The sequence below is a fragment of the Arachis hypogaea genome, chromosome 6, assembly GCF_003086295.3.
Source record: "Arachis hypogaea cultivar Tifrunner chromosome 6, arahy.Tifrunner.gnm2.J5K5, whole genome shotgun sequence".
Lineage (NCBI taxonomy): Eukaryota > Viridiplantae > Streptophyta > Magnoliopsida > Fabales > Fabaceae > Arachis > Arachis hypogaea.
In genome coordinates, this window is record NC_092041.1 from 103,274,957 (window position 1) to 103,288,237 (window position 13,281).

The window sequence follows — 13,281 nt, forward strand, 5'->3', positions numbered from 1 at the left end:
ATATTTTTATTGAGGCCCTTATTCAAAAGCACAAAGATTTAGATCATTATTCACTCTAATCCTGGCCTTCACTTGACACAGGCCGGATTGGCATACCACATAGGAAATCTTATTGACAAATATGATAGTTATACCACAATAATATAGATTTCCAACATGAATGAATCTGAAATTTTGAATACAAAATCATTTTAACATGTGAATACATTTAAATAAAAGAAAAATACACTACTAACATTTCTACATCTTCTCAAAGCAAACAATAGCCGGTACATATACAAAGCACTTTCCTCAAGATGTGGTGGAAAAGGTAACAAAGGAATACAGTATTTCTCGAGCAAACTTCTACTTCTACCTGATTGGTGCATCTAAAATGGAATCAGGGAACACTGAATATACTCACTCATTTCTCGGGCAACCCAGAGGAAGAACAAAAAGAAACAAAAAACGCAAAAAATAATGTAACATAAAAATGTTAGTTAACTTCAGTGGTTCTATCCTTGCATAGCATATGCCACTCCTGTAGCACTGCTGCCTGAAGAGCATGATGCTCAGCTTCCTCGGCAGTTAACTTCGACAGCGTTGAAGGTCCCTTCTTTTTGTCATCATCCTCGCCATCTTTCTTTTCTTTCCTGTCATCATCTTCGCTCTCCTCATCATCAGATTTTGCAGTCTTTCGCGGTTGGGCCGCCTTCAACAATGCTAACCTTTCCATTGATATCCTAAGCCTCTCAGCAGCAGCTGCTTTCACTTCATCTTCAGGCATATACTCCACGCCCCCATCTGTAAGATCATCCAACCAGCCCTGAAGATCTGATCCAATCTCCTTGGTGATAGATGAATCTGATGCTCGCACAACAAATTTGCACAGCATTGTTGTTGTCTCGTCACCCAAGTCGACATTTCTACTCACTTCACTGGCACCAAAAATCATCATGCCCAAGAAGCCACCGTGCCATGTTTTAGCAAAATAACACAACTATGCCAGCAAAAGAGAAACAGGATAAAAGGGTCAGTAAAATTATAGAATGAATAATGCAATGTCTAACAACTCAATGTATATAATCCCCATTGTACCCTTGCTTCATCCTATTTGTTGTTCTGTTACTTTGTGTATATATTTACGGTACCCATCGAAGTAGAAACACACTAGTAATACATGATACTAAGAGGACTATGTGATACTGAAGGATATTCACGGAAGGCAAATAATGAACATGCTTTGAATATTCCAAATAGATGATGATGACAATGAGTGATGACAAGTAAAAAATTCACACCTCAAACCCTGCTACTGTGCGGATAATATGAGAACAAACTTTGTGGAATGGCTTGGAAGATAAGGATTTCAGTCCACTTAAGAAGGGAGAAGTGCCATACTGCTGGGCAGCAGTTGCCTTAAAGCCACTTCCTTCGTATGTATATGTACCGGTGTATTCTACAATAGCTGGCAAACTGGGCCACAGTCGGAAAAACTCGACAGGCGATATTTGATGGGGCAAAAGCATCTCAGTCAATGGAATTTTATAAGGAAGACATCTCAAAATCACAGGTTCGCCTAATTCAGGTCTCAAACTTCTCTTCTGTCTCATGATTTGAGGATCCTCTTCGGCATAGTCACCTTCATAGTCACCAACAGCACCACTACCATAGAAAGGATAATACAAAACTTGAACCCACAGGGCACATCTTTCAAAATGGGAAACACCAACTGTCACACTGCACAGTACTGGATCCTGAATTGGGAACAATAAAATGAGGACCACAGATTAAGACACTATAGCAAATAGAATATTAAAGAAAAGAAAACAAAGCTTGTAAAATTCAATTGTTAGATGCATTTATGTAGACGAACATCAAACTTGATCTATAGCAAAATTTACATAATGTCCTTCAAACTTTCTATTCCCAAATAAATGGGCAATACAGCAATAGTTTTTTGTTCATGATCAACATGCGCTTCTATATATAAAACTATGAATTGTGAGAAAGGATAGAAGGAAAGAACAACTGAAGCAAATATAATAAATCTCTTTAAAGAGAGAAATGCTAAACAATTACTTCTAGGACAGTAGCATTTTCAAATGTATATTATATGTTTATTCTTGTTTTCACATTATTTTTAAATGTTCAGGATTATTCCATTTTCACCTTTTGTAGAACCCAAGAAATGACACTTTGCTTTTATCATTAAAAAAAAAAAGAATCCTTCTAGCTTTTGCAAAAAGAAACCAGTAAATAAAAACAAAACTTCATTTCAGGTTTTGGTTTCTACAAAAATTAATCAAATTATTTTTAAAAAAAAAAAGTTGCATATAATATAATATTTAACCAAAAAGAACTTAAAGGAAAGCTCAAATATTTGGTCCAATATAGGTGCTTGGTATCTCAATGATTAGACTACAAAACTCAAACTGCTTGAATTGTGCGGAGGAAACCTATCATACGACCAGATAGTAGCATCATTGTCACCCTTTTCCTTGTTCAGAGTCCTTCTTTAAGGGTTTCGCTAACCAATGCCATTAGCCATTGGGACACTATGTATGGTTTCTAATTATGGAGAAAGTGTTGAAGCTTTCAACGCATTAGAAACAAATTGTTTCTTGGGTTTGTTCTTCGTTAAAAATTTTCTACCATATTTACCATGGAAACCTTAAATAAACTGGTTAGCAAAACCTATTATTTGAATGTCATGCATGCCTCTGTACTGTACTCGATCACATAATTTTGTCCAATACATCCTTCCATGCTGTATTATCCAATCAATTTTATAACATACATCTTCAAGTCTTTATGTGTCCTTTTTATTAATCATGACAGTCAGCTGCACTGCAGGTAACAATTTATCACCTGAAGTTTTTTAGACCAATATTTTTTTTTCTGGGCGAATCCAAGTAAAGCCAGTGCCTCAAGTTTGGAAAACAATTGTGGCCGGCCATGTTCTCATAAGTCCAAAAATTCAGGCAATTCAGAAGTGTGGTTGGACTAGCACAAAGGTCAAAGGATGTAAATCCTTTCAACAATAAAAATAGTTCAATCTCATCTAGCCTTGCCATTTGACACTTCAGCCTAAATCCAATACAAGCATGAGATACTCAAAGTAGAGATGTACCTATCTAAGCTTGCCATACATGTAACAAAAGATGGAAAAGCGGCCAAGATGCAAATGCAAACTAGCAAAATATCAAACTGGAGTGAATATGCAATTTAGAGGAGAAGCAACCTGTGAAACAAGATTACGCAACTGCCGCACTGCTTGAGAAGAACCATCCATATAATACAATGCACCTGACAATCCCACACGTACATCCACCCGATTTAATTCAAGCTCAGTTAAGTTTAAGACCTGAAGCATTTCCATTGAGATGACAATGAGAAACACTTGGGGGTTAGATCTTTTAAGGAAAAAATTGAGAGCCAAAACCAAAAAATATTATTCTTCAATATAATTTAGAGGTGAAAGAAATAAGCATTTCTAACATGAAATTAACGAGGAAGTCTAGTTTAATTTTTCAGGTACTGGATAATGGTAGGCATAATTAACATCAGCATTTCTACCAAGAAACCATTAATCCAAATTTAGGAACCTAATGCATGACAAGATGTGATACTTAACATATTTATTCAAAAAAAAATTGTATTGTACTGTTCACCAGAATAGTATCCACACTAAAGTAACTTTCTCACCAATATATCAAAAGATTAGCATTCACAAAATAACACCAAAGATAAACTCCGAAACTTTGCCTATATCATAGTGATACAAAACAGTAGTATGTAAAATCAAATGTGCCATGTAAAGTGAATCTTTGTAAAATATATTTAATTAATATACTAGCTTCAGATCAATTGATAACAACTGTCAAACCACTAATCCTTTTTTACAGGGAAACAATATGACCACTACTATGTACTCTATGCAAGTACATCTTATGATATATAGAGTATCTAACATTATACCTTAGAATATTAAGGAGTATTAGAGTTGATCTTTAGGATTGGTTTTCATATTTCCTTGTATTTCATGGTTTTTACATTTGGATAGAATTAGAATTCTAGTGCTATTAGAAATAGAGTTTAGTGTTTTCTATTCTGTCTCAATACAATACATCAAAACAATTATATCATGTGAAGCCATTATTTTTTGCTTTTCTTAATTGAGAAAGAAAGAAATAGATTGAAGCCTTATTAACCTAAAGAAATAAATTGAGGCTTTATTAACCTTTAAATGCAGAGTAATCCTCCCATCACTTGAATCTGTTAAATGATAACCTTCAACATAGCAGGGATCACTGCTTCCAGTCAAAGTAATTGCAGTTGGAGGAACCTTCAGTAAAGTAGAATCAAACCCTTTCGTGAGGAAAAGGGTTAATTCACTGGGGTCAGGTCTCCACACCTCTAAAATAGCCTTGTGAACCAATCCTTCCAACTTTCTATCTTGAGCAGCAGATGCTTCATAAAACTGAACAGTCAACTTGTGGTGGCTAAATGGGTAGTCACCTCTAGCAGCTGTAACACCTGCCCACCTGGAAAAACAACAAGACAATCAAACTAAGTCATCACAGCCGCACAATGAATTAAAATTTATTATTTAACAAAGAACATAAAAAATCAAAATGCTCATTAAATTCCAATATATTCTGAAATAGGAAGAAACTGGCAAGAATCTTTTCTAAAACCAATACCAATTACAATTAGAAAATTCCATGATTTTAAAAAGTTGGACTGATGGATTACTCAAACACTACAGTAACAATGACTGCAGATACAAAGGTAAACTTGAACAAAAATTCACACCTAGAATCTGGATGACTTGAAGCATATTTGATTTTTTGCAATATAAAACGGCATTGATGCTTGCTGACAGAATCAGCTGAAGCATGGCTCCTATACTCTTCAAGTTCTTTGGTAAGTAACTGCCCAGCCCTAGGATGGCGTGATCCCAACCGCTGAGCAGATATTAGAACTGCTTGTACATCTTGAATTATATTGGTTGCTTCAGCAGTTGAATCAACATTGAATAGAACTTTGTGAATATTTGATATAATGACATTAAGAGGATCATCTGGATCATCTGCTAGGAGTGGATCCAGTCCCTCTATATCTATGTGCTCTGTAATAGCCCAAATAAGACGGGCCAATATTCTTGGGGTAGTCACCTGTTACATTCAAAACATTAACCATCCAACTGTGTAAACCAGATTTATGCATGACTATAAAAGAGATCATGAAATTTCATGTGTTTCAAGGGGCTCAAGTCAGGTATAGTTGAAAAAGGTGTGTATTTTCTCAGTATTACCAGTTCCGCTAGAGAACCAATTTTTTCTTTTTCCTGCCAACAATCAACCAACATTTCTTTCCCTCTTCAAATTTTTTTTTTCTCTCTACAAGAAAAAATGTGGTCTCGGCTTGGATTATTTCTGCTCAAGAAAAATAACTAAAGCATCATATCGTACTAAACAATCCTATTAGTCGATACAACAAAACAAAAACATTTACAACAGCGTGTAACAGCAAAGCATATTTATTAAATAAAGCCACAGAGATTCATTATTAGTTACTTACTGAATTATATTTCACCTACAAGAGAGTTCATGCTCTGATGCAAAAATTACATTATGGAAGACATTTTAAACCAAACATTTTTTCTGATGAAATTCATGAAAAACAGAGTAAGAACTTATTATCATCAACTAGCAAATTCAGTATCAAGTTCAGGGGTAAAAGAACAGATATAAAAGAGAGGGATGAAAAGCTTTAGGGGAATTGCACAGAGGAAAAATGGAGATTTGTTATTATCATCAGTCTTCTGTAAAATATTCTAATACCTGTAATAATCATCATTTGGATGGTATAAGCTATGCAATTGTCAAAATAAGGAATCTTTATAGATTCCGGTGCTGCTGAAGTTAAGGTATAAAATTTTAAGTACCTCGCGCAAGTCCTTCACAAGTTCACGTTGCAAGTTTTGCAATCTAATCTCATTCAAAATTTGGTCTTGAGAAGCTCCATCTTTGACTCTTTTTACACCACCCCTTGTGTCATAAATGCAACATAACCTAACAAGCAACTTCAAGTAGCAGTCAATGGCATAGGTTCGGCCATCACAATCCCATTTAACACAAGGCCGACAAACTTCCACCACTTCTAAAGCAGGTTCCGTCCAATTTAATGCACCATAGCCAGTTCCATATGCCAAAGCTCCAATAACCCTGCTCTCCATTCCCGTGTTATTTTGTTCAGGCAAAGGCAGGGACAGCTGAAAGCAACTTTCCACTAGTGATGCAACTAACTCCTCCCTAAATATGCTTTTACTTGTAATACTGTTAAGATCGTCACTGACTCTGGCATCCTCAAAAAGAGAAGCAATATCAGTTCCAGCCAGAGGTTTCTGCCCTCTTCGGACACTTTCCTTGGCAAATAGGTCAACACAAAGAGCTGTTCTACATATACATGCCAAAGCATGCATCCGATCTGATTCTGCCCTCAAGTTTCTCACCATCAAAAGTAGCCTCTTGAACAGTGACACCTACCAGCAGCCATTTATAGGTAATAAGCATTGCTATGTGAAGCACAACAAACTGTGACATCAAACATAGCTATATTTATATTATATAGTATAATGCAAGATAATATCCAAAACAAAGCACATTTTAAACACTAAAAAGCATAAGATTAATATCAGGAACCATAAGCCTAGTATAGCCACGACAATACTTATATCAATTATGACCAATATCACATCAATATTAGGCTTTCTACCATAAGCATCCATAACTAGTAAAATCATGAGGTTATTCACAATTCGTAGGTAAAAATCCGTTAAGCCAAATCACATTAGACAATTAAAAGGGGCATCACCTGCATGTGAAGATCAAGGAGATGAAGATTGGTAACAACTGCCCTAACAATACTCTCTCTAGCAGAGGCAAACTCCTGCCTGTCCCACAGCGTTAGGATTGCGATAATAGACTGCGAGGCCCATTCTGTCTTCCCTCCAGGTACGTCAGCCAGATACAGCATATTGATCCCAACCTCGTAAATCAAAGCAGGCTCCAATGACGAAACCAAGAATGGTGCCAAGTGTGTAACGACATCCGAAACACCCACCAATTTCTCAGCATTGGAATCAATCTGATCGCTGCTGCCACCACTAGCCCCTCTGGAGGCCTTTGACAGCTTCCGAATAACCTCGACGCTGCCAGAAGCCACAGCCTTAACCGAATACACAATGGGGAGCACTGTGGACCGGAAATTCTCCACCGGAAGGATTAAGGACCTCGCCATGAGCGCCCTTCGTTTCTTCCAGACAAAGTCAACCATGGAGGACACCCAAGTAGACCTGATCGCGAGGGAATTCTCGCTGTCAACAAGCTTGTCGCCAGCGAGGCGACTCATCCGCTTGGAGCTGAATTCGGAGAAGAGGCGGCCGACAGAGTCAAAGGCGACCTTGGAAACGACGTCAGCCCGGTCGAGCATGTTGGCGCCGATCCGGGTCCACCAGGCGGACACCCTGTCGAGGAGTCCAACGTTGTTTTCGCAGAGGATAACTAGGTCGTCGCGGGCGAGGACGCAGCCAAGGGTCTCTGTGACGGAGAATCGGAGATTGTCGCTTGGGGAATCGAAGCATTCGGAGATCTCCTTATTGCAATCGGCGATGAGGCGAGCGAGGCGGTAGGAAGGGATGGCGGCGAGGATAGAGACGGCGGCAGCGGTAACGTCAGGATCAGGGAAGCGGAAGTCGGCACGGATGCCGGAGCAGACGGTTTCCCAGAGGTCGGGAGTGAGGCGAGTGGAACGGATGAGGTCGAAGGCGAGCTTCTTGCAGACGGCGGAGGCAGGGGCAGCGACGATCTCCTCGACTGCGGTCTTTGCTATGACGGCGATGTCACGGCCGGCGGCGGACTGCTGAAGAGCCTGGAGGAGAGCTCCGGACTGGCGGAGGGCGTCGTTGGAGCGGAGGTCCGCCTGGATCTGGGCGAACAGGATGTCCATGGCCGCTGGACGGTTGAGAAATTGAGGGGCTCAGATCCAAAGATGAATTGGGTAGTGTTGGGGTTTAGGATTAGGGAGTGAAATGGAATATCATTTTCTCTGTGAGAATCGGGAGTAAGAAGGTTGTGAGATTCTCTGGAAGTAGAAGGTGAAAGGAGTTATATAATGGTTTGGTTTGGTTGAGTTGGTAATGATAGTAATTGGTTAGTGTTGGAGTGTGAAGAGGCTCAAAAGAATTTGTTGAAGCTTGAATTCACCGTGTCTGACTGGAATTTGAACACAGAATCGGAGATGAACTCTGGGAAAGGGAGTGACCCGGGGTGGTGGACGTTGCAAACTGTATAGTTAAAACTTACAAGTCTGCTCACTGCTCAAAACTAACAATTTGTGTGTCCATTATTACTATTTTTTATAACAAATATTTAAGAAATAAAAATACTTTCCATCCAAATAATTTTCAATAAAATGATTTACTGTCGGGCGCCACTTATAACAAATTTTTAAACGCAAATCTTCTCTAATTCATTCTTCTTCAACATAAACGTTCCTTTTTTTTTTCTGATTTATCTGAATTTTTATCTGATTATTATCTCTTTTTTCTCAAGTTTTTTTTAATTTTTTTGTATTCTTCTTGAATTTCGATCTACATTTTTTTTAAATCGAACCGTATAATTAAAATCGTTTAGATTTTACGTGTTCTAAAATAATAAATAATTCAAGTTCAAATTAGTTGAATGAGAACAATTTGGATTATTTTTCTGAATCGAATTAAGTGTACGAGGTTTGGATCGTTCTTAATTTTATTCTTTAACAATTTGAATTGAATAGAATAAAATAGAATCTAATGCAATTCAATAAAAGATAATAAATAATTTTATTCTTCTTCACCAAAAATCTGAATTTAAATTTGGATAGAATGCATGCGTTTTTGAATTTATAGAATGTACAATTTTCGGTTCATTTGTTATTACACAATGGTGTCGTTAGAGTTGAATCCCTATTTTGGCCCCTGAAATTTCGAGGTGCCTCAATTTGGACCCCAAAATTTATAGTTACCCAATTAAAATCTTCAAATATTGAATCATGCCCCACGTTTGCCCTTGTCGATAGTTCCGTTAACGGAACGCTGATGTGGCACGTTAAATCGCCAGCGTGTGTATCCATGTGTCACGCAGCTTGCCAGGGTGGATTCTTGATGAGTAAATGATGTAGCAAAATTTGAATCAACTCAATTTAACCCATCCATAGATGATAAAATTCTAATTTGCAGCTTTTCGAATACGGTGAAGACTATGCTGGAGAAATGATGAGTTCAGGAAACCAACCTACAGTGAGTTCTGCACGATCACGTTCTCATGGGGCTTCCCTGAGGAACCTTAATAGTGGGAGGTTGGAGAAGATTCCTGACTGGTGTGGTTGTGGAATGCGTCCAGTGCTTCGCTGGTCTGGAACAAATGCCAATCCTGATAGACCCTTTTATGGGTGTCCAAATTATAATGTAAGTTCTCAATGTCGTCTTCTTCTTCTTCAATGTGTTGCTACTGGTATTTGTGGTTGATGAGTAATGTTAAGATTTTTTCTTTTTGTTGGTTGTTGCAAAATTGGCAGAGTTCTGGGAGAATGTGGTGTGATTTCTTTATGTGGATAGACAATGAAGAAGAACAGAGTTTAGTGGGCAAAACACAACCTACAAGCAGTGATGATAGTTGGAAGATGAATTTAGCCTGGAGAATTACTTCAATGAAAGTTGAAATTAGGTGTTTGAAAATATGAATTAGTATTTTAAGTTTGGTTAGTTGTGATTCTGATTGTTATGTATGGTGTAAGTATGATTAAATTTTGATTAAAAGTGTGGGCCTGAAGGTGTGTACTCTGAGGGTGAATGAAAGCATTGTATTCAGATTTCAATGAAAAAGAAGCATGGTTTTAGCTCCTCTGGTACATATGTCATATTGCAATAGTAAGAAAGGAAAGCTAAATATTAAACATATTGGTACCATTCATAAACCTGAAATAAAGTGTCTACATTTAGTGAATATCCAAAAGCATTACTTGCCAACAACTGAACAAATATCCAGAAAGTCATTAACAAAATACATCCAGAAATTCTTTAACAAAATAGCCAAGTATTTGGACACACACACATAACCATGTTCCAGTGACACAAGATAAACATAATTAAGAAAACAACTACCCTAACTATAATAGTCTATCACAACTAAACATCATTCATTTTTTTCTAGGAGGTTTGAATGCTGACTTCACTCCTGGTGTTGGGACAAATTTCATGAATTCAGCCATCCTTGAAGATGTTTCAGCACTTACTCCTTGCAATGGGTCAACACTTGATGATCCTGGGGCTGGAGATGCTTTTATCTTAGGCTGTAATTTGTCGGGCCTCGTTGCAGGAGTTACCTATGGTTGCATGAGTAGAATACAAGTCCCCGTCAGTCAAAGTAAAAATTAAATTAAACATATATTTTTTAATTAACCATTAAAAACACAAATAATAGGACATATTGGATTCCTACTTGTTCCTGATCTCCATTATCTGGTTGTGAATTAGGTGGGGTCTTCATTTCCTCAGATTTTCATGAGTCATTTCTATCAGAATCATCGTGGTATGCATCAAAGGCGTCATATGGTGGCTGGATCTCAGGGGCTTTTCCAATCACTTGGCCCAGATCAACTTCCTCATCAGAATTTTGAACTATCAGCTCATCTTCTTCACATAAGTCTTCGAGACATATCTTACCTTTTGCCTTATTCTTTTTTATTTTTAACTCCCTGGGTCTTGCTGTAGCAACTTCAGAATCAGATTCATCATCACTTGAACTCTCAAAAGCCTCGAGTCCAAGCCTATAAAGTTCATCTTTCGCACTCTCATACGAGTCACTACTGTCACTGCTTAATGTCACAGATGGGACCTCACCAACAATCTTCTTCCCTTTGGGTGCAAATCTTGAAGCTGATCGTGTCACTCATTTTGATGGTGGTATCAGTACCTTCTTGACAGCACCTTTCTTTGGGGTAGACTTTGAATTCTTTTTGACACTTGTTTCGGACTTCTTTATAGTGGTGGGTGGAATAGACTTCTCAGATTTATTATTTTTTGGTTTAGAAGAACATGAATTAGAAATAGGCATTGGTTTAGGCTGGGCTGGAGGTGTGGATGTGGGCTGGGCTGCAAGTGAACAATTAGGTTGGGCTGCAGGCTTTGAGTTGGGCTGGGCTGGGCTACAGGTTCAAAGGTGGGTTGGGCTGGATAATTTGAGGTGGGTTTGGTTTGAGGTTTAGAGTGGGACTGACTTTGAGGAGCAGAGTTCAGTTGGCCTGGGGGTGCAGAGTTTGCTTCAGGGAATGTGATTGTATTTTGTTCAAAGGCTGTGTTTGGAATACATGAAGATGGATTTGAGGTGGTGTCAGATACCATGATTTTTGGATTGGGGGTCATAGGGACCAGTTGTGGAACCTCATCACCTTCATGTTCAGAATTTCCATGCTCAAGGTACACATGCACTACACCTTCATTATTCTTTGCGTGAAAGCACATCTCTAAGAGCTCATTGTCATGTGATAGTGCTCTCAATCCAGTATTCAAGGGCCTCCCAGGAGCTAGCCACCAGCACTCCTTCAAGTTGTCATATCCTAGAACCTTGTAATAATTTCTTATTGAGAACACGTCTAATGTATCTTCCTCTAGTCCAAATAACTGTTCAATTTAGTCTCCGACATACACAACTTCTCCATCTTCTTTTGTCTCAAAACTTCCTCCATGGTGGATGACAATTATTATATCATCATCCATCTACATTGCAAAATAACAAAAATTTCAATAATTTAAAAAAACAAAGCATACTAACTTAACTGACTTCAAACTCCAAACAGGACAATAACACATTTTTAAACACAAGCAATAACACACACATGATAACATTTTTTCACAGATAGCAAAAGATAAAATCAACATTCTCTTCTTCATCAAGGAAAAAAAAAACCTAGCATCATTCACATGCAACAAATTTCAATGCCTTAAATATAACCAGCACCTTGCTTCGACAATAACAATGCAATACAAAAACCCAAACAAAAGCCAAAAATAGAGTATTAAGAAATTTGTGAAAAAAAATAAAACTTCACTTCCTAACCTGATCTTCTTCGTTTCTTTCTGCGCGCATGTTAGTTCATCAGCAACCTCATTCAACAGTCCAATACACCACCAATGTTACTCTGATTCTCCTTTTTCACAGTCAAGCATGCGAGAAGAACAACAACGTGGAGAAGAAGAATAGAAGACAAGGAGAAGGAAGAAGAATGGTCAAGCTACGTCTGTTTCTTCATCTACACGTTGGCCCAAATTTTTTAACCCAATAAAGCCCTTAAACGACGTCACATTGAGTTAAAACTGGGAGGGAACATAAAACGGCGTTGTTTTAGGCTTTCCTACGTGTCAATTTAACGTGCCACATCAGATCTCCGTTAACGGAGATAGCTACGAGGGCAAACGTGGGTCACGATTCAATATTTGAGGGTTTTAATTGGGTAACTATAAATTTCGGGGTTCAAATTGAGGCTGCTCTAAAATTTCAGGGCCAAAATGAGTATTAACTCGGTGTCGTTATAATCATATTTCAATTCATTTGTAGTCCAAGTGTGTTGTCGATGAACAATTTGTCCCAAAGGTTGGGATGACTTTTAAGACAAATTGAATGTAATATAATGCAATTAAATAAAGTGATAATGAATATTTTCATTTTTCTTTACTAAAATATGTATTGTTTATGAATTTGAATTTGGATAAAATGTCGGAGTTTCTAAATTTATATAATGCACAATTTTCGGTTCATTTGTTATTACACAATGGTGTTGTTATAATCATATTTCGGTTCATTTGAAATTCAAGTGTGTTGTCAATAAACAATTTATTTCAAAGATTGGGATAACTTTCAAGACACTTGATGAAAATGAGGGTTAATTTCTTATTTGTGTTATGTTTTATTGAATAGCGACTTTTTAGTTTAGAATAAATTTCGGTTCATTTGTGTTTTTGCTGCTATTGGGATTTGATAAATACATTTAATCTTATTCAATGTGAACCTAAATTCATTCAAATTAATGTGATCTCAATACAGCTCAAATATTTTCAATAAATAAATAAAAAAAGATATATATATATATATATATATATATATATATATATATATATATATATATATATATATATATATATATATTCACAAAGAGTCAAAGAAGTGTTTACTTCTTTACAATTCTTTATAAAATAGT

At 37.3% G+C, this 13,281-nt stretch overlaps 1 protein-coding gene across 1 annotated transcript; it reads right to left on the bottom strand.

Moving 5' to 3' along the window:
• Nucleotides 1-112: 112 nt before the first annotated feature.
• On the bottom strand, nucleotides 113-8,457 carry LOC112697230 (protein TPLATE). The gene is made up of 7 exons (XM_025750318.3): nucleotides 6,862-8,457; nucleotides 5,933-6,529; nucleotides 4,798-5,159; nucleotides 4,223-4,526; nucleotides 3,224-3,346; nucleotides 1,281-1,736; nucleotides 113-979 (listed from the first exon to the last, which is right to left on the bottom strand). Exons 1-7 carry the CDS (start codon nucleotides 7,993-7,995, stop codon nucleotides 476-478), a joined length of 3,480 nt encoding a protein of 1,159 aa, XP_025606103.1. The 5' UTR covers nucleotides 7,996-8,457; the 3' UTR covers nucleotides 113-475.
• Between the last annotated feature and the right edge of the window lie 4,824 nt (nucleotides 8,458-13,281).

What these genes read in the sequence shown, in the direction of transcription:
- LOC112697230 (XM_025750318.3), bottom strand. Translation starts at nt 7,995, where the DNA reads ATGGACATCCTGTTCGCCCAGATCCAGGCGGACCTCCGCTCCAACGAC. An exon ending in TCCTTGATCTTCACATGCAG is followed by an intron (nt 6,530 to 6,861) that starts GTGATGCCCCTT and finishes GGCTGCTGGTAG; the next exon opens with GTGTCACTGTTCAAGAGGCT. An exon ending in GCACAGTAGCAGGGTTTGAG is followed by an intron (nt 980 to 1,280) that starts GTGTGAATTTTT and finishes TTGCTGGCATAG; the next exon opens with TTGTGTTATTTTGCTAAAAC.